The sequence below is a fragment of the Xenopus tropicalis genome, chromosome 6, assembly GCF_000004195.4.
Source record: "Xenopus tropicalis strain Nigerian chromosome 6, UCB_Xtro_10.0, whole genome shotgun sequence".
Taxonomy (NCBI): domain Eukaryota; kingdom Metazoa; phylum Chordata; class Amphibia; order Anura; family Pipidae; genus Xenopus; species Xenopus tropicalis.
The window spans coordinates 32,341,133-32,368,075 of record NC_030682.2 but is presented as its reverse complement, the minus strand read 5'-3'; the positions used below and the strand labels follow the sequence as shown (position 1 = coordinate 32,368,075).

General features: G+C 40.0%; 1 protein-coding gene across 2 annotated transcripts in view; it reads left to right on the top strand.

The window, feature by feature from the left end:
• Positions 1-26,943, top strand: part of calcr (calcitonin receptor) — a 148,209-nt gene that overhangs the window by 84,433 nt on the left and 36,833 nt on the right. For both annotated transcript variants that reach the window (XM_031904179.1, XM_002934599.5), the window contains 5 exons: positions 159-303; positions 9,339-9,449; positions 21,885-21,997; positions 25,553-25,644; positions 25,864-25,990. In XM_031904179.1, the coding sequence (XP_031760039.1) occupies positions 159-303; positions 9,339-9,449; positions 21,885-21,997; positions 25,553-25,644; positions 25,864-25,990 (588 nt within the window). The remainder of the gene's footprint in view (positions 1-158; positions 304-9,338; positions 9,450-21,884; positions 21,998-25,552; positions 25,645-25,863; positions 25,991-26,943) is intronic.

Here is a 26,943-nt window from a genome sequence, read left to right as displayed (position 1 = left end):
GGTTCCTGGAGGCGCTGGGTACAACAAGTACATTCATAAATACTGCAAACATGTCATTGCTAGCATGTTAACATTGGATAAGGCTTTTATAGAGAGAGAATTAGCGTTGCTCTTTTATGTTTTTCTTGTTGTATTAATGCTTTTTCCTTTACATGCAGAGAATGGTCCCAGGTTTCGCCTCCACGGTTGACCCTACACTAATGCCTATAGTAAATGAAGAATATATATCAAGGCAAAGAATAATTAACTCACAGTTCAAATGTTATGAGAAAATGAAGAAAGATTCTCCGTATTCAAAATCAGGTAACCTGTTTTATTCTCTGTAAATGTGCTCTTTCCACAAAACACACAATTGCATAGAAATCTCTTTGAGACCATTATTATTACACTTCTGGAGTTCATAGAGGTACATTTTTTTTCTACTGCAACTACCATACCGCTTGTTAGTAACGCTCTGCTAAAGGCTGAATCGCGCTGGAATCAGCAAATAAAGGCAGTGGAAATCACATAAGACACTAAGGGGCTGATTTACTAAGACACGAATTCGAATCCGAATTGGAAAAATTCCGATTGGAAAACGAACATTTTGCGTCTTTCTCGTATTTTTTGCAATTTTTTCGGCGCCTTTACGACTTTTCGGAAATTGTCACAACTTTTTCGTTACCAATACGATTTTCGCGAAAAAACGCGAGTTTTTCGTAGCCATTACGATTCGCTCTTATCTTGTCGCGACTTTTTCGTATTGAGCGCTCGTAAGCGGCGGGCGAAACTTTCAGACTTAGCATGATTTTGGAAGCCTTCCATAGGACTCAATGGCACCCTGCAGCTCCAACCTGGCCCAAGAAAAGCCTCCCATAGGGCTCAATGGCACTCTGCAGCTCCAACCTGGCCCAAGGAAAGTCTCCCATAGGGCTCAATGGCACTCTGCAGCTCCAACCTGGCCCAAGGAAAGTCTCCCATAGGGCTCAATGGCACTCTGCAGCTCCAACCCGGCCCAAGGAAAGTCTCCCATAGGGCTCAATGGCACTCTGCAGCTCCAACCTGGCCCAAGGAAAGTCTCCCATAGGGCTCAATGGCACTCTGCAGCTCCAACCTGGCCCAAGGAAAGTCTCCCATAGGGCTCAATGGCACTCTGCAGCTCCAACCCGGCCCAAGGAAAGTCTCCCATAGGGCTCAATGGCACTCTGCAGCTCCAACCTGGCCCAAGGAAAGTCTCCCATAGGGCTCAATGGCACTCTGCAGCTCCAACCTGGCCCAAGGAAAGTCTCCCATAGGGCTCTATGGCACTCTGCAGCTCCAACCCGGCCCAAGGAAAGTCTCCCATAGGGCTCAATGGCACTCTGCAGCTCCAACCCGGCCCAAGGAAAGTCTCCCATAGGGCTCAATGGCACTCTGCAGCTCCAACCCGGCCCAAGGAAAGTCTCCCATAGGGCTCAATGGCACTCTGCAGCTCCAACCTGGCCCAAGGAAAGTCTCCCATAGGGCTCAATGGCACTCTGCAGCTCCAACCCGGCCCAAGGAAAGTCTCCCATAGGGCTCAATGGCACTCTGCAGCTCCAACCTGGCCCAAGGAAAGTCTCCCATAGGGCTCAATGGCACTCTGCAGCTCTAACCCGGCCCAAGGAAAGTCTCCCATAGGAATCAATGGCACTCTGCAGCTCCAACCTGGCCCAGGGAAAGTCTCCCATAGGGCTCTATGGCACCCTGCAGCTCCAACCTGGCCCAAGAAAAGTCACCATACTGAAGCTTGAATGAATCCGAACGCTACGAAAAAATCTCAACATTTTGCGCAACTTTCGGAATGGCTACGAAAAACGCGCGACTTTTCACGCAAGTTTCAACACTACGAAAAAATCGCCAGATTTTACGCAATATTTGGATGGCAATGACAAAGTCGCGATAATTTTCCGAAAAAAATCGCCAAATACTGATCATTACGAAAAAAACGCAATCGGACGCATTCGGCCGGTTCGTGAGTAAGTAAATGGGCCCCCAAATGTTGGGTTGAGGAAATCACATATAAGTAGGTAAGGGATCTGATGGGAGGGATTATTACTAATGTTATTAATAGTGCAAATGTTATGTGTTGATAAAGATTGTTAAAGGTTGTAGAGAGGAAGAGGGAAAAGAAAGTGGGAGGGGTTAGTTGTGGAGAGATAGGGAAAAAAGCTGAGGAGTGAGAGATAGTTTAGCGAAGAAATTGAACACTGGTTAAGAAATGTGAAATTGTGTGAATAAAAAATAGAAAGTTCTTGGTTCAGACCTATGCCTTCTAATTGTCTTATTTTATTTATAAATTAAGTATAAATTAATAAACACTGTTGGTGACAGGCTTGGACTGGGATTCAAAATAGGCCCTAGCATTTCAAATCTACAGATTGCCAGTCCGGGCCTAATTGGTGAGACAGATTTATTTTAGCTGCAGTACCCCTTTAAAGTATAATGTTACTTCTGTCCATTAAACATAGAGCATGGGGTATGGATAATGTTTTTACTGCCCTATACATAATTTGTCTCAGGAGAATGAAAGGAGGATCTATTATGTGCTGACTGGGTGTATATACAGTATATATACTGCATCAATGTTTATATCTAAATGCTTTAATAAAAATACATTTCTGTTAACCTGTGGATGTTTTTTTTTATGCATGTTTGTTACAAATATTCGACCCCATTATATTCCTTTTGCAATATCAGCGGACTCCTGTTGAGCGGCAATGAGCACAATATAAATGCATTGGGCCAACTTTTCCTTTGGCAGTACCAGTGGATTAATCCTATATGTAACAAAATACATAAAATGAATACCCATGGATGCTAGATTGAGAATTTATAGTTATTAAAATACAGTTGATTGAATATATACAGTAATATGACAAAAAATATTTACAAAAAATGAGCAAGATATATCCCTTTTGAGATAAGTATGCAGTGCCTTCCTGTATCTTTAAGTTATGTAGGTTTATTGCATATGCTGGGAGCACAGTAACAAAGCTACAAACTAGCCTCCTCCCTAAATGTATGGGAGGTCTGATGATCACTGGGTTAAATTGTTATGGGGGTGGTGGCAAAATATATATATGTATGTATACACATACTTATACTACGATACGCCACTGCTCAAACAGAAAAACTACCTGGGTGCCAACAAAGTTTAATTCAACACAAACAGGAGAAGAAAAACAGCACTTTTAACAGAAAAATTTATTATTTATTAAGTTTTGGTCTAAGCCAAGACCTTTATCAAGATACATATAGAAATACATTCAAGGCTGTTTTTTAATGTCACATAGTAGTTCATGGGTTGTTATGCCAAACGTCCTCACATAAAGATCATCAGGTACAGTAGATCATACTCTCTAACACACACCAGCAGTGGCCCTAGGATTTCCAGTACCTGATGATACAGGGCCACACAGTGCAGGTGAATGACTTGGCTCATAAAAACCCTTACAAGAAAACTGGGAGGGAAATGGTCATTTTGGGCCATTTTTGTAGAAACTCTAACAGGTTACTAACAGTTTTTTGTGATGGAAAATGTTAATAGACAAAACATGAATGTATTGCTGACTGAACATTACAGGATGGCAAATGGCACAAATAATTGCAATTCAGCACTGGTTAAATTTGGATTGTGGATTGTTTTCTATTTCCACTCATTTATGGGCCATTGACTTACTCACGTTTGTATGATTAATGATTTGTATGGCTAGATTTGTGTTTCCCTTCAGCACACACAGTACTGTTGTGTTTTCCTTAAGCACACACTGTACTGTCTATTCATATATGTCTTTTTTTCCTCTGTGTTATGCCCCATATTATGACTTACTGAGGCCTATAGGTCCAAGCGAGCCCAGACACGAGTCAACAGGTTTTGCAGACAGCCAGTCACAATGAGCCTGCCCAAGACATCAACAATAACATTACAGGTGGTCATTTGTTGTATATCACCTTGCCAACTGCAAACTACTACAGTAACCAAAATGATATTTGCAAATGTCCAAATTAGCATTTAACTTCTAGTACTTTGGCCGCTTGTCCATTTTAGGGTGAAGACACATGGAGCTACATAGTAGCAGCTATTTGTCATGGCTACTAAATACCATAAAATAACCTGCCTTAGGGCTCTGGCACACGGGGAGATTAGTCTCCCTGTTCGCGGGCGACTAATCTCCCCGAGTTGCCTTCCCCTGCCATCCCACCGGCGAACATGTAAGTCGCCGGCGGGATGGCCCGTGAACAGAGCGTTTTGCCGCGGGCGACTAATCTCCCCGTGTGCCAGAGCCCTTAGACAATACTGACAATCTGCTAAAACACATGTAGAGACAATTATCAGCTAATGATCAGCATTGTCTGTTTTTTGGCTGCTACTAGTAGCTCAGTGTGTCTTCACCCTTATCCTTGAAGAGACTTGTTAGATAACATCCATTATGACAAGTGCAAGTTACTTTTGTAACCTTATTAAAAACATTTCTAAAGGGTGTGGCAGACGGGGAGACAAATCTCCCTTGTCGCGGGCGACTAATCTCCCCGAAATACCATCCCACTGGCGAGTATGTAAATCGCCGGTGGGATGGCATACGCTGCACAGCGATTTCCCCGAAATCACGGAAGTTTCCTCTCAAGGCAAGTGACTTAGATCACTTACCTTGTACCCTGGGCTGGTGCCCCTGTTAGGAGAAAAAAAGCACCAGCCTGGGGTACCTGAAGGAAGCGCTTCCGCCTTCCTTTTTCTTTTGCCGGCAAAATCCGTGGGCCGGCGCATGCGCAGTAGAGTTACAAGCCGACTTTCTTGTTTTAGTTTGGCTTTTCACTCTACTGCGCATGCGCACAAGCGAATAGGAAGTAGGAAGCGCTCGCTGCTACCCCGGGCTGGTGCTGTTCTCTCCGTACAGGGGCACCAGCCTGGGGTAAAAGGTAAGCGATTATAGTCACTGGGGGGTGCCTAACATTTTGGCACCCCCAAGTGACTTAGCCTGTCCTTCTCCTTTAAAGTGTTTTCTTTCTATTTCTGGAATGCCTGAAATTTAAATAAAAAAAGCTGGGTACATGAGAAGTACATGGACATTTGGGAACTGCAGTGTTAAAGGAACAGTAACACCAAAAAATGAAAGTGTATAAAAGTAACTAAAATATAATGTGCTGCTGCCCTGAGCTGGTAAAAGTTGTGTGTTTACTTCAGAAAGTCTACTATAATTTATATAAATAAGCTGCTATGTAGCCATGGAGGCAGCCATTCAAAGGAGAAAAGGCACAGGCACATAACAGATAACGGATAAAACACTATTGTATTCTACAGAACTTATCTGTTATCTGCTATGTAACCTGTGCCTTTTCTCCTTTTTTCCAGCTTGAATGGCAGCCCCCATAGCTACACAGCAGCTTATTATATAAATTATAGTAGTGTTACTGTAGCAAACACACCAGTTTTACCAGTGCAGGGCAACAGTGCATTATATTTTTATTACTTTAAAGCTCTTTTATTTTTTGGTGTTACTGTTCCTTTAATGCCAAAGGCATATTCTCAGAGTACAAATGCTTATCATTATACAGTGACAAGCTAGCTGGAAACTACTATTGATTTTCAGTTAAAGCTATCTGAATTCAATTATCATCATCATTGATACAATAACGGGTGTATTTATAAACATTGGAAACAAAACTCACCGGTGATGTTGTTCATAGCAACCAATCAGCAATCACCTACAGGTTAGAAAACAAAAGCAAAGATCTGATTCATTGCTATGGGCAACATCACTGGTGAGGTTTGTTTCCAATGTTAAGAAATACACCTCTAAGTTTATTTTTATGTGTTGTAATTTATGTAAACCAAGCATAGCCCTCATCACGAACAAATTTCACAATATATATAGGGTAATTAAAGCAATTCATAATCCTACAATAATTCTTCATTAATATGCAGAACAGAAACATTGAAAGCAGAATTGAACTCTTGTTACACTTGTGTATGTAAGTTAAAAATTCAGCGCACCTCCAATTTGGGAAAATGGTCTGACGGATCTGCACGACCCTAAAATGATGTAACATCCCCACTATTGCAACTTGCAAAATACCAACCCACTGGTGTTTTTACATTTGTATTTCTAAAATCAGACACATTTTCTCTGATTCCTTAGTTCAGTGTATGGAGTGGTTGAACTATATGGAATTTGGTCTGCATATTTAATTAATATTTAATGAAACTGCATATTAAGGGGTCTATTTATCAAAGTACGATTGCTCCGAATACAACAAATTCGTATTTCTTCGTACCTTGCGTATTTTCGCCAATTTTTTCATTATTTTGCGCGACTTTTCCGTACAGTGCGTCAAAAATTATGCGACAAAATCGTATTGCTGCACCGAGTACGAAAGTTTCGGATTCATTCAAGCTTCGGTATCGTGACTTTCCTTGGGCCATGTTGGAGCTGCAGAGTGCACTTGAGCCCTATGGGAGGCTTTCCTTGGGCCGGGTTGGAGCTGCAGAGTGCCATTGAGCCCTATGGGAGACTTTCCTTGGGCCAGGTTGGAGCTGCAGAGTGCCATTGAGCCCTATGGGAGATTTTCCTTGGGCCAGGTTGGAGCTGCAGAGTGCCATTGAGCCCTATGGGAGACTTTCCTTGGGCCAGGTTGGAGCTGCAGAGTGCCATTGAGCCCTATGGGAGACTTTCCTTGGGCCGGGTTGGAGCTGCAGAGTGCCATTGAGCCCTATGGGAGACTTTCCTTGGGCCGGGTTGGAGCTGCAGAGTGCCATTGAGCCCTATGGGAGACTTTCCTTGGGCCAGGTTGGAGCTGCAGAGTGCCATTGAGCCCTATGGGAGACTTTCCTTGGGCCGGGTTGGAGCTGCAGAGTGCCATTGAGCCCTATGGGAGACTTTCCTTGGGCCAGGTTGGAGCTGCAGAGTGCCATTGAGCCCTATGGGAGACTTTCCTTGGGCCATGTTGGAGCTGCAGAGTGCCATTGATTCCTATGGGAGGCTTCCAAAAACATTCACAGATGGATCAAAGTCAAAAAGGTTTTCCTGCTGTTTGCGATTATTCGGATATGAAAATTTTGTGACTTTCAGATCACCAATACGATATTATCCTGACTAATGCGATTTTTTCATAGGAATTTTTGTGATATTTGCGATCATCAGAAATGATCGTATTTAATCTAAATTTTTCACAATTCGGGATTCGAACTCGTACTTTGTTGAATAGACCCCTTAGTGTTGCAGTTGATACAGTAGTATGCTTCATTGAAAGCCAAGTCTTATGCTGAATCATAAATATATATTGGGGGATGAAATATGTCCCATTGTAGGTGCCATTTTGGCTATAAACTGAAAGGCGGCTGATTGAACGAAAGTTAAGATTAGAGAATACCCTAATAATGTAAAAGCTTGCTTATTAATAATATCTGTGATTTGATAAAATTGTCTACTATATGTAGCTATAAATGCAACTCGTATTACTCAGTCCACTCTGTGCATTTGTTTTTTTTTTTTGCTTTCTGTATTGATTTGTAACAAGTCAATATTCCCTTTTACTTTTGAAATGCATTCAAAAAGGACAGAATGAGGGACCTGAATGAATAAGCACTTAACAAAAATGATCTCTCAAAGCACTTGCCTGTGTGACAAAATCTCTGTCATCACTACATACTCTCTGCAAAAGACTTATTCTTTGCAAAGGACTTGGCCTTTTGAATTGTCATGAAAAATGTGGAGTATGCAAGGAATCTGTTCTGAGAAGTATTATACCTGCACAGTCCTTTATACTGCTAACTACATGATTACTACACCCTTTTAGTCAAATAGAAAACAAACAGTAATCCGTAAATTATATTCATTATCATTAAATAACCATTTGCTAAATCTGTGACTCAGTGACCCTTTGTACAAATAGAATTATTAATGAAACTGTGAAAATGGGATCAGATAAGGTGGGCAAACGTTGTCCCCATTGCTGGCCCTCCTTTTGTCTCTAGTTTTAAATGCATTATTACTGTGGAAATTTCCATTCTGCTGTGTTACTGGGGACAGGAAGAAGATAAAGAGGTGAAGCAGCCAATATCCAGTTCATCCCCCAGGCTCCCATAATCCCCCACTAACAAATCTTCTTCACTCTTTTATCAATTCCAGCTTTACTCCATTTTAATATAGATTTACAATGGGGCATCCATATAGCCTCCCCCCTTTTCATAATCAGCACTTACCTGGTTAATTTTATAGTCTTAAATTCAATTTCATCTTGTTCCACAAGTCAACCCCAAAATCATGGGCATAAATAGATTATGAATCTGACTAAATCAAACTTCCAAGCTCACATATATCTCTCTTTATTTCACCTATAACCCTTTTCTCTCCATTAATTATTAGCTGTATCAGGGTTAGGGAACAAGCAGTAAGGGCTGCATTCCAATATATTCAATTCCTCAGCATTACTTCGAAGCTTTGGAAAATGTATATTCTCAATCCTCTCAGTAACATCTGGTTACTCTTATGTTTCTCAAAATGCTATATTTCTCCACAATTTAAGAACAGATTGACTAAAACTATGACTTTTCTCATTTTTTTCTTTTTAAAAATTGGAATAAACTCATTTTCATGAATGTCTGACATTTACTAAAAAGTTGGAACTGAAAAAGTACATGCAGGGAAAAGTCACAGAAAAGTCATGAAGCTGTGACTTTTTCGAGTTGTCGCACCGAAACCTCGACTTTTTTGAATTGTCGCAAAATAAACAGCATAAAAAATCTGAAGTTTTGGACAAAAAGAAAGAGAACGAACATCTGCCATTGACTTCTACATGATCTTGTAGATCCACATGACTGTACATCCACCTGACTGTACACTATCTACTATCCCCAGTCATGTGCCCCGGAAACTGAATGCAAAAGCCCATTTTGATTCTGAAGTGATGCAACCTTCCATTCTGAAAATACTAGATGCAACTTGCAACCAATTTCTGTCAAACCACAAGCACAGTTGTGTCTTTTTTGCTGCACTGGATGTAACTGTGGCCGACAGTGCGGAGCGTGGCCTATTTTATGCTAAATGCTATTTCATGGAAATGGCAATTGTTATTATCCCTTTATACAACTACAATAAATTGGAGAAAAATCGCTAGATCACATTTATTTAGGGGTGGCAACTAGTAATATATCAATATACAAGTGACTAGGGTGCAAATGCTCAGGAACTACTATACACTTTACAATGAAATGATCATTCAGCAGTGTCTGTTATCCCTGTGACCAATTGCAGATGCTCCTTATCTCACACATCTTTGGCTGTGACAATGGTGAACATACACAAAGTCTTGTTAATCAATGCCAATGTTTTACTTTTTAGGCTTATATTGTAATCGCACTTGGGATGGATGGTTATGTTGGGACGATACCCCTGCCGGCATAAATGTTACCCAGAATTGCCCTGACTACTTTCCTGATTTTGATCCAACAGGTATATTTATTTATTCCTCCAAAGTTTCTTTTCTTTTTAGTAAATGTGTGTGTTTATTTATCCCTCTATATCAAATCCATCTAATGGTGCTGTCTCAGTGTTATTATGAGCAGTGCAGAAACCAAGGTGTTGAATAGGTTTGATAGGGACGTGGGGCAGATTAATTTGGCATTTAATGCTTGCAGAAAAGGGACATTCTTTTCCATATTAAAAGTGCAGGAACAGTAAAGCAAAACTGATTAAGGAGCTGGTACACAATCCATATGCAGTAGAGGGTATTAACTAGAGAATTGGATAGTGTACATAATTCTATATTCATTGAGCAATCTGCACATTAAATGTCCAGAAAAGCATTCAATCTTTTAGCAGGTATTTTTGATTACATTTTAAATGTCATGGATTAAAATCTACAATATAACTGAAACATGCTGCTAAAGGGAATCACAGTAATTAAGCTTAGATTTTTATTTTTTATTTTTTAAATGACTTAGCTATAAACATAGGGTCAGATTTATCAAAATGTGAGATTTAAGATCATCACACAAGAATTCACCCACTTTCTATTCATTCTTATGGGATTTTTAGAAGTGTATTTAACATTGGGTGAAAGTTCATGATTTGATAAATATGCTTTTCAAATTCCTATGGGAATGAATAGAACTCACATTTTGATAAATCTGCCTTATAATCTAATAAAAGGTGACACGTTTGTTGCTGGTCTAGTAACCCATAGCAACCAATCAATATGTGATGAAGCTTACAATCTAATTTAACCAACACAGGCACAAATACAATAAGGCCAGTTTCCTCAGGAGCCAATTAACTTATTTAATTGCAATGATATGCAGTGTGCCACCTTGCCAGATTATGTGTGAATAAGGTCAGTAGCTTTGATAGCTTTTCTATATTGATAGACATATTTGTCCACATTTAATAAGATAATTTGTGCAAGAAGCCAAATGCAAACATGGCATTTTTGCATGGAATAAAGTATTTTTCATGAATCTCCATGTTTTTTTCCCATAATGCAGCATTCTCTCCTAGAGTCTTAGCATTATTATGCCTGCTACTATGCATATGCAAAATAATTAACCAGGTACCAAATGCCATGCAAACATCATGCAAGTTGTGACCATGCCTTGGGAATTCTCTCCTATTTGCAGACAGGAAACAACAGGAAGTGGTCATAAGGTATATGGGCCAATAACACGTAATATGTTAAATAGCAAAATAGATAGAGGGGCATCAGCAAAGTAGCAATGGAAATAAGGAAGGGAAATAGGGATTGTTAACCCTAAAGGTCCCTACATTTAGAAGTATACAGAAGCTTTTTGGTGTAAACTAAACTGAAGGTGGAGTTTGCTAGGTAGAGAAGCATACAGCTTAGTTTCTTGTGAATAACATACACGCAGAGATCTTATTTTCACTTCATTAATTATTATCTGTTTCTGCTCAGTTGAATGGAAAACACATTAATATAGACCTGGCAGCCGCAGCCACCATTTTAATTCATAAACTGCTCATGAAATCCGCAGTGAGCTCTTTCCAGCCCCTCGGTAAACCCTTTTCAATGATTTTTCCCTTGATGTCGTCCAGACCTTTCAGTTTTCCCAAATCTTATTTTTCTGTTTGTTGCAGATATCAAACTGCATAGCTAGGAGCATGTTTCCAGATGGAGTACAAAGATGGTACAGCAAGTGACTCACACAGCTCATTGCGTTTCCAAATGTTATTATCTGTGTGTCTGAAAGTAATATTGCAGTTTGTGCTGTATCCAGGAAAATTAGCTTGTTGCCTATGTAAATATCCTAAAATATAGAGTAAAGTTTAATACCATTGTAACCTCTATTTGGCTATGAGATAGTTAAAACCAAGGCTAGTGTGGTTTAGAGCATGGGGTACATGCGACTCTCTTAGACAGGATGGGCCTTCGCTCTGTGGAAGAGACCTGAACGGAGCTGAGGGTGTAGTGAAACTACAACTTGCTGTAGCTGTGTAGTGCAGATTTAGTAAAGATGGACGCCAGGTTCTTGCAGTTGAACTATAGTACAGTTTATTGTCAGAGACAAATGATGATGCAGCGTTATACTCACAAATGCAGATACAGATGTTAAATGATAGAAGTACTTTGAGGACAACAAGAGAGGATGCACACCGATTTATCCCACCTTTTTGGAAGTCTGGGCAGGTTAAATGCAGCTGGTCAGCTTGGCACCCCTTTGGAAGCAGTCAGGATAGATACCTCAGTCCTCAGGTTGACAAACCCCTAGCTTGAGAGTCCTCTGTGTGAGTAGGGATCAGGGTTTATTTTAACCTGTCTCCTATCTCTACTCCGTGGCCCTACTGCTGAGGCAACATTGCCGGATGGAAGAAACACCTTCTGCTACTTTCCTGGATGGGGCTGGAAAACTGCCCTTGCTTCCTTCCCTCTCTACCTCTCTACCTGTGTTGTATACTGTAAGTTTGATGGCATAAGTGCATCAAGTACACTGCCCCAAGAGTGAGACGATGGGCATGGCCTGTACTCTGGAGGAAGGAAGAAGTTAAAAGGGTTGTTAATCTTTAAGTTCAATTTTAGTATGATGCAAAGAGTAACGAGCTCAGAAATTGGTCTTCATTTTGTATTACTTGTGTTTTTTTAATTATTTCACTTTTTGTAAAGCAACTCTTAGGTTTGGGATTTCTGGTTGCTAGGGTTCAAATGACTAGGGGAGAAAGATAACAGGGACAGGGAGGTTGAGATTTTTTTCCACACAAGATGGCAACCACTGTTTGCAGCAGGAGAAATGGTTTAAATCTATTAATAGAAACTATATATCAGAAACTATATATCATTCCAATCCCATAATACTATTATACTATCTAGGCACTCTAGGGCCAGGGTCCCTTGGGTATGCACGCGCTGGCACCCCTATCATTGGGCCCACCCCTAGTTCCGGCCTTGGGCCTAGGGCAGCAGCTTTAGGGGGTGGCCCCCAGATTCCTAAATGGAAAATAAAAAAGCATGCAGAAACGAAAAATCCACAAGCCTGTCTCTGTATACTTGCACATAAATATGGCACCCGAGAATGAGGAAGTCTGAGGTTAGGTGGCAAGGGCACAGCCCTGCATATATATTTAGGCTTTCATTCACCTTATATTGTGTTATTAGTATGCATAGCCAAGGTTGGTTTCACTGTGAGGGCAGGCAGGATGCTGCACTGGGTCTCAGAAAATCTGGCTGAAAAATGCATTTGATAAAACAACCATAAGGCTGGTGGAGATTCTGAGACAAATACAATTGAGAATACCCTATTATATCAGTTTTGGTACTAGCAACCTGTATCCTGTAACTTGTAAAGGAAATGAAAGTCAACCTCGTGTGTTCAGAGATTATCACAGAATCCCTCAAAATATCCTGTTTACAGTAGACATACTGTGATCTATTTTCATTTTCTTTAAAGGGGAACTCCAGTTTCCAAACCAAAATTTGTTAAAGAGCCCCACGCAACAGAGAAACCCCTAATATACCAATATACCATATTATTATATTACAAATAATGAAAAGGCTGTATATCTTTTTATTGAAATTATGTTTACATTGCAAAAAGCTTAGGTTTTGTTTGGGTGGTGTTTCTTTAAGTAGCCATATGTTAGATGTTGTCTCATTGTACTGTAAATCAGCCCTACACTGCCCTAACAGCTTTACAATCTCTGTAACTATTTTACACCCTCCAAAGACTGATACTGTGGGAGGAAAGATGAATTTATTAATACATGGGAGTGCAGAGACCTAGGAGGCTCAATTTAAGCACATTTATAATGTGCAGTTTCAAATGGATGAACTTGCCGATTGCAGACAATTTGTTTGCTCTCACACAATTAGCAATGGATTTTGGCAACAGCACGTGGACATTCTTTTATATAAAAACTGGCACAGTTTTATTTTTCTGATACACCTGTAAAACAAGGATGTCTAGGCTGTTTTTGACACCACTAAAATACTTTGATGGATCCAGTGTGCTCACCCAAGCCCAATTGATACACGTTTTAGCTTGTGTACACACTCCAGTTACCTAATGGCACACATATGGCTTGTGGGCAGTGGGACCAGTACCCAGACTGAAAGTGAAAAGCTGAGGGAGATTCATTTGGTTAAAGCCAGCCATTATGCTACAAAAATGCTCATCATACTCATAAAAGAGAGTTTTCTTTTTTTTCCATTTGTAAATAAAAAGGAGAATAGACAGAATACATTTTCAAGATCAGTTCTATGTATGTTGCTTGTGTTTAAGAAGTATAGGTGTAGAAGCTATTAGCTGCAGCACCACATTTTCATCAGATGTGGAAATTGGATTTTTTTCCTTGGTTGCAACAGAGCATTTCCAAAAGCAGTTTTGAGCTGCAGATAAGTTGCTGTGGTTTAAAATGGAAATACTTTTATGGGTAGAAAAGTAGAGCTCCGTTGCTAAGATGAGATATTTTATGAAAACAGCTATACAACCCATTTAGCACGTACAGTACCTACAGATTTATTTCAGAGATGTTCCATTCTCTACATCCTCTGCTTTTTGTCACCACATATACAGGAACCTAGGCAAGCGAAGAACCCCACCAATGCCCACCATTCTCTGCTTTTCACTCTACTCAGCCTCATTCCACATACATGTATACTGAGCCAGTACACGTGACCAGTGTGCACACAGGAGGGATAAAAAGATTACTCTACTTTTGTAACTACCAGGTATTAGAGACATGTCCAGTGGATTATATTGAGAAGTGGGTTTGACAGGTTCTTTGTATGCACAGGGGCAATAATGATATTTGAGTTTACTGCTTATTTAATTGTCGAAAATATATATAATTTATATTTATATCCCTGTGCAACTGAAGAAGGTACCCAATTAGTGATTAGATCATGCATACCCAAATCTAATATGGTCTTGGCTTGCCAACCTTACCCCACAGCTCTGCATTCTGTGGTCAGATACAAGGGAGCAAGTCCATTCTTGGGAGTCTGTCCCATGTACAGGGAAGCCTATGATTGCCAAATGACTTTTTGCAAAAATATCAAAATAATCAGATTTAAAACAATTTAGTGGAAGATATATTGCCAGTCTGTCTTACAGATGGCAGTTATTATAAGCATACGTGATGTTCTTGCAAATAGAGCCATAAGTGCATATCGTTAAGGCAATGACGACAGCAGCGATACCTTTAATGAGTTACTCACAATAAATACATTACAACCTCTCATTACATAGGGACACAGAAGTGCTTTCTTCAAGCAGAAGTTAAAAGTACTGCAATTAAACTTGAAAACAGTGAAAGACGGCAAAATCTGAAAGTTCACGGAAAGTTTAAGAGAAAAATAAAAATAATCTTGGATCAGGGAAAATATGAAATATTGTGGCAGGTTCTGTGTTCCAGTTCACTATTTACAATGCCAAGTTGTTCAGGTCTGAATGGAAGAATGCAAGAATTCTAAAATGTTCCCAATCTGTATTACATAAATAGCCCTAAATTTACTATTTTATTTGTTTTCTTTGCCAAGTCTCCATAGAGAGATTTCCAGCCTTTAATGCTGAGACTGAGTTGAAATGTAAAATAAAGTAACAGACAACATGAGAAGAGTTTGTTGGGGCACTTTGACCCAGGGGAATTAGAGATATCGGTACAATCTATCCTTGTTTCACAAAGAGCCAAGTGTCTAGGAGCAGTTTTCCAGCAATGTGCCACACTGGTTACCCAATCCAACGCTCTGTTTATAAACCATCCCCTACTGATGCACAGTATGAATAACTCCCTGATAAACATTAATATGAGGTGACACAAGCAAGCTAGGTTTGTGACCCATCTACCTTATGTGCATTGATTGAAGATTATTGTTTCCATGGTTTTACTTATGGGCCCAAATGGCAAGTTTTAGTGGACAGCATAGAGCAGTGCTGTCCAACTAGCAACCCACCAGCTGCATCCAGCCTGTGCCCCCCCCACCTGTCTGGCTGCTGTGACTGCTTACCTTTGTGTAAGATTTAAATGGTGTCAGTACTGAGATTAACTGCCCCCCTGCATTGTTCACACCTCAGATTCAGTTTCAAGCCCCTGTATTGTTCACACCTTTAAGACCCTGCATTGTTCACACATGTGAGACCTCAGACTGGGATCCCACATTGTTCTCCTGTTCATGGTAGGTTTCCCTGTCTCCTTCCATATTTTGTCTGCCCTGCTCTAACCTGCCTGTGTGTGCCATACTCTGTCTGCCCTATGCTGCCTGTGTGTGCCATACTCTGCCTGCCCTATGCTGCCTGTGTGTGCCATACTCTGCCTGCCCTACGCTGCCTGTGTGTGCCATACTCTGCCTGCCCTATGCTGCCTGTGTGTGCCATACTCTGCCTGCCTTATGCTGCCTGTGTGTGCCATACTAAGGAGTGTAATTATATGCTGTGGGTTGATGTGCTACCCACGGTGGAGAAGGAGTCTTATGGATCTAAGGGTATATCTAAATATGACATAATAAACTTCTGTCACATATAAGTGATGGGGGATATCTGTACAGGGAGCACCAACCAATTGGCTTCCATTATTTACTCTCCACCACTGCCTTTTTAAAGGCTGACTTGGTTTTACTATCCCTCTGTTAATACTGTGCAGCCCTGTTATGTCTCAGCAATTTATACTGAGTTCCTGTTGGGGATTATGGCTAAAAAGAAATGTTTAATATATAACATGAAATTGTGCCCTAAAATAGCTAATTCTGTTAGTTTCCTTAGTAACATTGGCTTACTCTTCATGAAACTATAATATTTTTTGGGGGTGGGGCCTAATTTTTGCTGCCGATAGAGACAACAAATAAGACATCTGCTAGGTTTGTACTCATCACTATTGGCCTCCAGTTACACAAATGGGCCACAAAGTAATCTTTTGATTGATCTTATTATAAAACATTGCACATGTTAATGAAAGTTAAAGTAAAATGTAGAATTAAGCATGAATACTGTCTTAGTGAGTCTTAGTACATCAGCATGGTAGCCACTGTCAGTTCATTTATTCTATATGCACAAGTCTTGCCCTAGGTACAAGAAATGATAATAATACAGCCTTCTATGTAGGACAGTACATTAATGTACCTTTTTCATTCGCTCCTGTTTCGGTAAGCAATATTTATGGTCATTGTAAAATGACAGCTACAAAGTAAATAGCTGTCCTAACTGCATATAAGGCAATCCTAAGGTAGAGACGTTATTGATCCAGTTCTACAACCTTAACATCTGTTCTTCTCTGCTGCTCTCTTGTTCTGGCATGGCTGCACCTATAGCTGAAATAGACTAAATAAGGATGCCAGAGTATGCCGCTGCTCCAGCTCTTGTACCTAACTATTATGCCTGGAGCCCTGCGCTTCCACATTGACTTCTTCAGCTCCAACACACACTATATTTACTGGATGCAAGAGGGAGTTACACTCATCAATGCCAAGGAGCAGAGGAATATATAGAACATATGCAGCCAGTGTGATTTCAGAGGGCCCTTAGTGGCCATACAATTTATTTTTTTAAATGTATTTCCTGTTATTTACATAAAACCTACATATTTCTGCAGTGATTATACATCACTCTCCCAGAGGAGCTTACAATCTAAGGTCCCCAGACACTATAGTCAGTTTAGTCAGAAGCCATTCAGCCTGCCTGTATGTTTTTGGAGTGCGGGAGGAAACCAATGCAGAAATGAAGAGAACATACAAACACCATGCAGATAGCACCCTGGCTAAGATTGAACTCAGGACCCTAGTGCTACCCACTGAGCCATCATGCTGCCCAATGTTTTTTAAAATAAATTATTTGAGGCACCCCCTTCCCCTCCCACAAGATCTTAATTAGAGAATGGAAGGTCTTAATTGAAGCCCCCTCCAACATGGTCTTAGTGAGTGGAACCTCTGCTGACTGTGTGCACCCCTGCCAATGGGTCTAAATACTGTACATTGTTCTCAACCAGAGCTAGAACAGATAGAGTAAGCAACTGTAACTAGTAAATATTGTTAGCACTGAAGGTTTTTAGCTCATAGGCTCTTCATGTTGGCATAATGCTCAATGTGAGAAGCCTAATAGTCCACAATGACAGCTGGAATTTCAAAATATCTAATGAGGGTTATTAATTAGCAGTCACATAAATATAGGAATGATGGTTGATATGGCCCAGGCATGTATTTTGTACACTCACTACATTCTGGGAAATTTCAAGTTCAGGATCCCCACCTCATTAGCTCCTGTAGGAACATTTAATTCTATTTATGTGAAAGTGAGGGATGTGACACATAATAAACCTAGTCTGAGCCAATCTTTCTTTATTCTAAGCACAGCTTATTTAAATATAAATGAGACCAGCCTGTGTCCCCTTAATGCAATACACAAAATGTGCATTCATGGATAACAAGCCTTTTAGGCAGTTGAAAATGTAATTTCTAGATAAATTGGCAAACTGCGTATTTACATCATAATATATATGTACTGCAAAAAATAGGATAAGTTACAAAGATGCCGATGATTGTATAAACCACTGTGGATGGCTTTGGCGACACATCAGTGCAGGCTCCATTTTCCAGCAGCAGCGGCGCTGTGCATTCCATCAATAAGCACATACAGCGTATCCCAGGGTTGTTTCATATTGAGGCAATTGTGCAGTGAGTTACAGGCAACAATGGACCTCATTCACCAAGCTACCTTGTAAAACTGGTACAATTTGGCCTTTGTATAACTGCAATACAGATAATATTTATCACACTACTAAGCTACAATGGCAATACTAGCAGCAAACCATAACTCCTATTGGTAACCAGGTTCCTTCATCCCTCTGTCCATATAGTATTTTTCATTAAGTAAGTTACAGTATATGTCTACTATATACGCTGGCCACTGTTACTAATTACTATATGACTACTATAAGGGTCACATTTATCTTATCCAGCCATAGATATTCTGTTAATATATATATATATTTATGTCATTATTATATAAATGATATATATCATTACTGCTTTTAAGGGGTTGTTCATCTTCAAATTAACCTTTAGTATGATGTAGATATTGATATTCTGAGACAATTTGCAATTGGTTTTTGTTTTTTAGTATTTGTGGTTTTTCAGTTATCTAGCTTTTTGCTGTTTGATTGGTTATCTGTTTGCTAAGGTCTTTTTCACCTACGCTACCAGGCAATGGTTTGAATGAGAAACTAGAATATGAATAGGATGTTCCTGAATAGAAAGATAAGTAATAAAAAGTAGTAATAATAATTTCAATCTCACAGAGAATTAATTGTTTAACTGCTGGGATCAGTGACCCCCATTTGAAAGCTGGATAGATGTAGAAAAGGAAAGTGAATAATTTAAAAACTATAAAAATAAATAATGAAGATCAGTTGAAAAGTTGCTAGCAATAGGACACTGTAATATGTTAAAGGTTAACTTAAAGATGAACCGCCCCTTTACTGTGGTAAACTTTAATAAAACCTTAACTTCAATTACCATGTACAGTAGCTCAACAACCAATAAAAGGAAACCACTGAACAGACATTGGTGCCTATTGGAAAAATGTTATGTGCAATGCTATGAAGGTTGATGTTATTGACATGATGCCACCGCCTACACCTACCATTCCTGCGCTCAGAACAGGTCCAGTAATGGCGCCATGACCACTAGCGCAGAGAGAGCACAACAGAGAGTGGAACGGAGCAGGTTTTTGCCACAATGCCTCATGGCAGCAGCATTAATCATTATGATCAAGACTAATTACCTGGGATTGTACCAGGAGTCATCTGCTATGTCCACAAGTAACAGCCAAGCTCTAAGCACAGGTGCCAGCCTTGCAGCCTAATGAAAGGCCAGTAAATTATTCCAGAACTCTATATGGCAGGGGGGGATCTGAGCTGCTTTTCTTTTCCATTTGAGCGGAAGCCTAATAGATACATTCAGAAAGTATGAATCACTACCCTCCGTCACAAGTTGAGCTTATAAAAATACAATTGGCTGGGTTGAAACCTTTCTGTTTAATATGCCTCATTAAAATATGACAGCTATTTCTGTGTTGACATGCTGTAATACTATGTTGAGAAGTGCTTTCAAAAATGCTTTAAGATTTAGCGGTCAGATATTTATCCTAGGTCACTCCATCATTTCAGCACGTGCGTAAATATTTATATTAATTGGAACTGTTCTGGCTCTGCAAACCTGTTTGAAGACCCATCCAAATAGCATTACCGCCTTGCCAAGCTACCAAGCTGTCATTGGGGATGGCTGTCGGAAATGCATCTCTTCAAAGATTTCCTGATAAAGTACAGAATAATGAAAGGATTCGTTTGTTATCAATTATTTTTGTACTTGGGACATGAAATTCTAGGGTTTCTTGAATAAAAGTATCTCTAGATTTTTGTCATTTTTCTTTTAGAAAGCTGCTAATAATATCTAATCTTGCATACAGGTTATACCAAGTCCAAGGTTTCTAAATTTGGAAACTATGGGGCATATTTGCTTTTTTATACTAAAGATTTCTGTGTCAAAAGCAACAGTTTGTATATGGCAAAAAGTATCCATTTTTAGCCAAAACCATTCAGACATTCAACTAACTGTCTAAAATAATATGTCCTCAGTTGGAACACTGTTGAGTTTCATTATCTCTTTGGAAGCAACGTTGGACTGGGCTGTGTGAGGCCCACCAGGGCTGCTACCCCAGGGGCCCCCACATGCCTTCAGGGGGCCTCTGACTGCCCGCTTACCCAATGTTAGCCCCTCCCACATGCGTACCTTTGATGCAATCCAGAGAGGGAGGGCAATAGTGGAGCAGCAGCAGGTAAGGTTCAGGTTTGGGTCAGCGAAGCTCATCGGGTTTTTTCCTGTTGTCCTGCCAGCTAAGTCTGACCCTGTTTTGGCACATGAACTATTTGCTGGGAGTTAAGGGTTTTTATGGGTAATCAAAGGCAAACAAAATTAACATCCCCATGTGCAATGCCAAGCATTGGCTGGAGTGGTGTAAAGGTCGCTGCCATTGGAACTGGAGTCTGATGGAAAAGTCTGGATTCGCCAGATGCCAGGAGAACACTACCTGCCTCAATGATGTGTAATTCCAACTTTGAAGTTTAGTTGAGGAAGAATACGGTTTTGGGGCTGTTTTCCATGAGTTGGGCAAGGAACCATGATTCCATTGAAAGAAAATTTGTATAAAGAACTGAGTCAACTTGCATAGATATGGGCTTAGTTGATAACACAGCATAGGGCAGTGATCCCCAACCAGTGGCTTAGGAGCAACATGTTGCTTACCAACCCCTTGAATGCTGCTCCCAGTGCCCCCAAACCAGGTAGTTATTTTTGAATTCCTGACTTGTTGGCAAGGTTTGGTTGAATAAAAACAAGATATACAATCGAACAAAGCCTCCTGTAAGCTGATAGTCTGCATAGAGTTTTACAAAAAGGAAATCACAGGCCTCTTTAGCACCCTCAGGAACTTTTATGATGCTTTTGTTGCTCCCCAAGTCTTTTTACATTTATGGCTCACAAATAAGAAAGGTTGGGGACCCCGGCACAGGGTAAGCATGTGTCTTACCCAGTGTTACTGACAATTGCACATTCTGTATACGTTTATAACACTTACATGGTTTTGTTCCTCTTCACTTCGTTGGACTTCTTCTATTGAATAATAATATTGAAGTTTTGATGTAAATTCCAATGTCATAGTGGCATACATACTTTTATAATAGGCAAATATAGGCTGTGGAATTTACACCAAAGGGAAACTTTCAGTCATTTTACATGTCACATCTTTAAAGATCTGTGGTTTCATTTATGCCAAGTTTTGCATTTTTTTCACAAAAATTGTAGGGCTTATTTAAATTACAAAGCTGCTAAGATATATAAGTTATTTATTTGCCTATAGCAATCATTCAGCAACATCTACAATGTGAATCTAAGCTGGTGAACTGTAACTGTATGTGCAAATGGATATGTCTTCTGTTTGTATCATACACCAGCCAGCCAGACCCAGTTGCCTTCCAGCTGCCCAACTGATTGGAACAGCAGGAATTGAAGAAGGACAGAATAACAGAGTTGTTTCTTTTGCTTCACTTTTGGTCAACTGACCTCGATCCACCAGGATGGCAGGAATATACATCTAATGCCCCCTCCCCGCCTTGTGCCTACATGCCCTGATAGTCGAGCAGTATAGATTTAATTGGACCAACCCTGGGCATGTATGGCCAGGAGACCATGAAAGCAAAGATGTTCTTGGTTGCTATGGACAACTGCAATGGTGCAATTTACTACACATCTTAGTGTATCAACCTCTCTATGTTTAACTCCAAGCACAAGCAGTACTATGTAGCCCATCTACACAACTAATTCATTGACTGGTTAGTGGCTGAGAGTATTGATTGCCAAAACGCACTTGTTAATGTAAAGTGTTATTTAAATTGCAGAAAGAGCGTCCAAATACTGTGATGAGAATGGCAATTGGTTCCAGCACCCTGAAAGCAACCGCACGTGGTCCAACTACACTCTCTGCAATTCATTTACCTCTGAGAAGCTGAAGGTGAGATTAACATGGCTTCATCCCCTACATTCATGCATAATGCAAAGGTGTGGTTGCTGGAACACTAACGTAGTTTGATTTTTTTTTTCTCCTGTAATCAGAGTTTAAGGCCATTAGAGAGATGTAATTTTAGTACAAAGAGAGGGAGGTGACTGACCAAGCCGGAGATTAATATCAAGGGGCCCCAGGCATTGCAGGAAACTGGGGCCCCAGTCAGAGCCTGTTTATCTGCTATATTAATGTATACAGTATATGCCTTTCAGAACTTGCATGTAGTCCCCATGGTTACACAGCAATATATATTTGCAGCCCATATTAGATCTTTCTTTGCAAACATACTAGATATATATGATTGCATGCAAAATCTTTTCTTTTGGTATAACTGACCTTTCAGACATAAAAACACCGGGTCTACAAGAGGTGCCATCTACAGTATTAGTATAGTATTAGTAGCCAGTTATACACAGATCATGTAACCCTAGTCTAATAGTAGGCATTTTACATATAATATTTTGTGCCCATTAATGACATGCAGGGCTACATTAAAGTAGCAGTGGGCCCAGGGCAAAGATCTCATTGGTGCCTCCCTCCCCACAACTGCTCCAATAAATTCTAATAGGATTACTGAAATAGACATGAGGTCCAGACTTGCCAGCCTGTGGGAAAAGATAAACTGTGATCACATAGTTACATAGTTACATAGGGTTGAAAAAAGACCAGTGTCCATCAAGTTCAACCCATCCAAGTAAACCCAGCACACCTAACCCACACCTACCAATCTATACACTCACATACATAAACTATAAATACAACCACTAGTACTAACTGTAGATATTAGTATCACAATAGCCTTGGATATTCTGATTGATCAAGAACTCATCCAGGCCCCTCTTAAAGGCATTAACAGAATCTGCCATTACCACATCACTAGGAAGGGCATTCCATAACCTCACTGCCCTCACCGTGAAAAACCACCTACGCTGCTTCAAATGGAAGCTCCTTTCCTCTAATCTAAAGGGGTGACCTCTGGTGCGTTGATTGTTTTTATGGGAAAAAAGAACATCCCCCATCTGCCTATAATCCCCTCTAATGTACTTGTACAGAGTAATCATGTCCCCTCGCAAGCGCCTCTTTTCCAGAGAAAACAACCCCAACCTCGACAGTCTCACCTCATAGTTTAAATCTTCCATCCCCTTAACCAGTTTAGTTGCACGTCTCTGCACTCTCTCCAGCTCATTAATATCCTTCTTAAGGACTGGAGCCCAAAACTGCACTGCATACTCAAGGTGAGGCCTTACCAGGGACCTATAAAGGGGCAAAATTATGTTCTCATCCCTTGAGTCAATGCCCTTTTTTTATACAAGACAGCACTTTATTTGCTTTAGTAGCCACAGAATGACACTGCCTGGAATTAGACAACTTGTTATCTACAAAAAACCCCTTGATCCTTCTCCATTAAGGAAACCCCCAACACACTACCATTCAGTAGATAGTTTGCGTTTATATTATTTCTACCAAAGTGCATAACTTTGCACTTATCAACATTGAACCTCATTTTCCAGTTTGCTGCCCAGTTATCTAATTTTGTCAAATCGCTCTGCAAAGCGGCAGCATCCTGCATGGAACTTATAGTTTTGCACAAATGACAGCATTTTATTAAAATGTATATTCCTTTAGGAACTTTGTGCTTCAGTCAGAAGTTATAGCAGATTAAAGGTCTGATGGTGGGCCCCCAGTCCCAGTGGACCCTGAACAATTGCCTTTTTTGCCCATTTATTAAAACAGTCCTGATGGCATGTCAGTAAAGACAAAGTTCTATGTACAGTATTAGTGCAGTATTAGTAGCCAGCTATACGTAGATCATGTAACCCTAGCCTTCTTTGTGCCAATTTATGAGCTGACATGTCGGTAAAGATAGAGCCAAGTAAATAAGCCCCAGTATCTGTCAATCTGTTCTTATTGACCCTCAATACTGTCACAAGAAGGACGTGCACAGAAGCTTTATAATACTGAAGAAACCTTTCATCCAAGAATGGGATGGTCACAGTACATTGAGGAGCTCTACATGTCCTTTATAGAAAGTAGCAACAAATATACAATAACTTTCCAGATATTGCAGGAAACTGGATCTCCAGTCAGAGAGGAAAAACTATTGGAACTTAGGGATACCCTGCCTCTAGTTGTCATAAAACTACAACCCAGTCCAGGGGCCACCCTCAAACATGTTATGGATTAGTTATTTCTACTGATCTGGAATTAGTGAATGAAGCAGCAGCTCTCTGGCTCTGGGGACCTTTTCTGGCGTACCTTGAAAAAAACATAGTTTATTACATATATTCAATCCTTAGTTATTCTTTTTTATGCAAAACCTGTTAACATGTGTGGTCTGTTAGATTATTTGAAAACCAGCATGCTGATTCAACTGTATTCTTACTTTAGCCATGGAAAGATCAACAGGCCCGTGTGAAGGCAGCCAAATAAAACCTTCCTTATACTGAGTTCATGGAGAAGGCCGATTTTCTTTTTTTCCTTTGTTATACAATGTACATGTGGATGTTTGCTTTGATATCCATTAATGTTCTCTGATCATTTCATTTTACCAGAAATTGTACGTTTCTTGTAATACTAACTTTGAACATCTAAATTTGTATGGCATGTCAGGGCTCAGTTTTTCCATACCGCCCAGTCAAATTTCAGCCAGTCTTTTCAAATTGAAAATCCTACGCACCTTTTTGTCAGGTGGATAAGGGGCTAGCAGATATAAAAGTGAGAAGAGCATCTTCTGCTATTATTAGTGCTATTGGTCTATCTGTGTAGATAACCAACATTTACATTATCCAGCTATTTTTTTCCCAGAAGTAGATCAGGGGGTAAGGCAACAATGGGCCAGTTTACAGCCACCCTTACTGCTTGGCCTCTGTGCATGTATGGCCTCCGCAAGGGTCAGTTTCAGCCAAACGTCCTGCAGTACCACTTGATAGCAGTAGGTATGTCCAGAGAAAAAATGCCTACTGCCAATGCCCTTTTTTCACTTAGGTGCTGAGGCAATGGGGACCAGTTTGTGCATATCTGATTTTTCAGCCTGTAGCTAATTACATTAACGTTGGCAAGTGCGTCTGCCATCAACACTTTCTGTTGATTTAAATTGGATCTAAATACCCCCAAAATATAAATGATGTAGACCTACTCAGAGTTCTCCTCTGAGCACTGCAATTTACAGTACATACATTTTTTGTGTTCGTTGGTTTCTGAGATATTAACAGTTTTAGACTGCTAATACTAGGCTTTCAGCTTTACAGCTTTCTTTGTCAATAGCCCTAAGGATGACTGAGCATGCAGGTTGTGCAGAGTTAGTTTTTGGTATACTGACTGACTGACTTTTTGCTGCATGGAAAGTTTAAAGAATTTACAGATACAGACAGCAAACCAATGACATTTTTGTAATCATAAATTCAAATTAGCATATAAATGTTATATAACCCAAAAGGGATAATGAGCTGAAGGGGGTCATCCCTCAAAATATGTCCTGCTATTCATTATCTCTATCTCTTCTAGATGGCTTACATACTTTACTACATGGCTATAGTAGGACATGCCTTGTCTATTGTTTCATTGATGATTTCCCTTGGAATATTCTTCTATTTCAAGTAAGTGTTCCTGAATGCATGGTTATATTTATTATATATGTCAGCTCCATGCTCACTAATGCATATTGCTAGCTACAGAATACCAGTTTTTATACTATTTCTATATTTGATGAATTACTCTAACTATAGGTGGATTATTCTTATTTCCAGCAGAACAACTGAATGTGTGATATATATATCTGCATTATTCATATATTATGTTTATATTTTGCATTTTAGGAGCCTGAGCTGCCAGAGGATAACCCTACATAAAAACTTGTTTACCTCTTATGTTTTGAACTCAGTGTTTACAATTGTCCATCTTACGGCTGTAGTACCAGATACAGATCTTGTGAGGAGTGATCCTGTAAGTATTTGGCTCAATTTATTCTGCTCATTGCTTAATTTATACAGTTGTTATAGTGCAAACTATTGGTATTTGTATAACATGAAAGCAGCCTGACTGTGAGTGGAGGAGACTGGGTTTCTTGAGCCTTTATTTTTCTATAAAGAGTAACCTATTTTTTTAGCAGGTTTATGGTACATGGTCTTTGTAAATAAAATGACTTCCTACAAAAGTAGCCAAATAAAAATGGGGGAACATCAAACATTGCTATGCAAGGATGGACTGGAAAATGGCTGATAAACGTAGGTAGGGCTGGGATAGGAAAGGGTTACCTAACGATAGAGCAGCCAACAGCATTTAGTTATGTACCATTATCAGCATTAGATATACACATAGTAGATTCTGTTCATACAGAGGGTATCATCAAGTAACTATCATTTACCAGTCCAAGCTAAGCACTAAACACTTGTGCTGTACCCTTAGGAAGGTGCTAACTGCCCACTGCCTTGCACCACCATGTTTACAGGCACAAGAAAGACCTGCACTTTGCACCCTTTGTGGAAATTATTTAATGGAATTTGCCAGTATGTGAATGTTTTATATGGTTTGCCAGTTAGTTTTTATTATTTAGAAAATGTTATTCATTGGAGTGGACAGATATGGTGACGTAGAGCCTTCTGTGGTATCTAGGTGCTTGCCATAAAGCAATCATACTCCCATTAGAAGGCATATTTTTGAGATGTCTGGGATAAGTATTGAGCAAGCTTGTCATCTCTGATTTATTCTGTTCCCCACTCTCCTTATTCTGTATCCCATACTGCCCACTCTTCTGTCAGACCTGAGTATTTCAACAGCTCATATTATTGTCAACACAGTTTAAACCATCAGGCAAGAACTCTGATCAGTAGGGAGGCAAGAATGATTAGGCAGATTCATAACGGGGCAGAACGACCGCACGCCTGCTTAATGTCTAA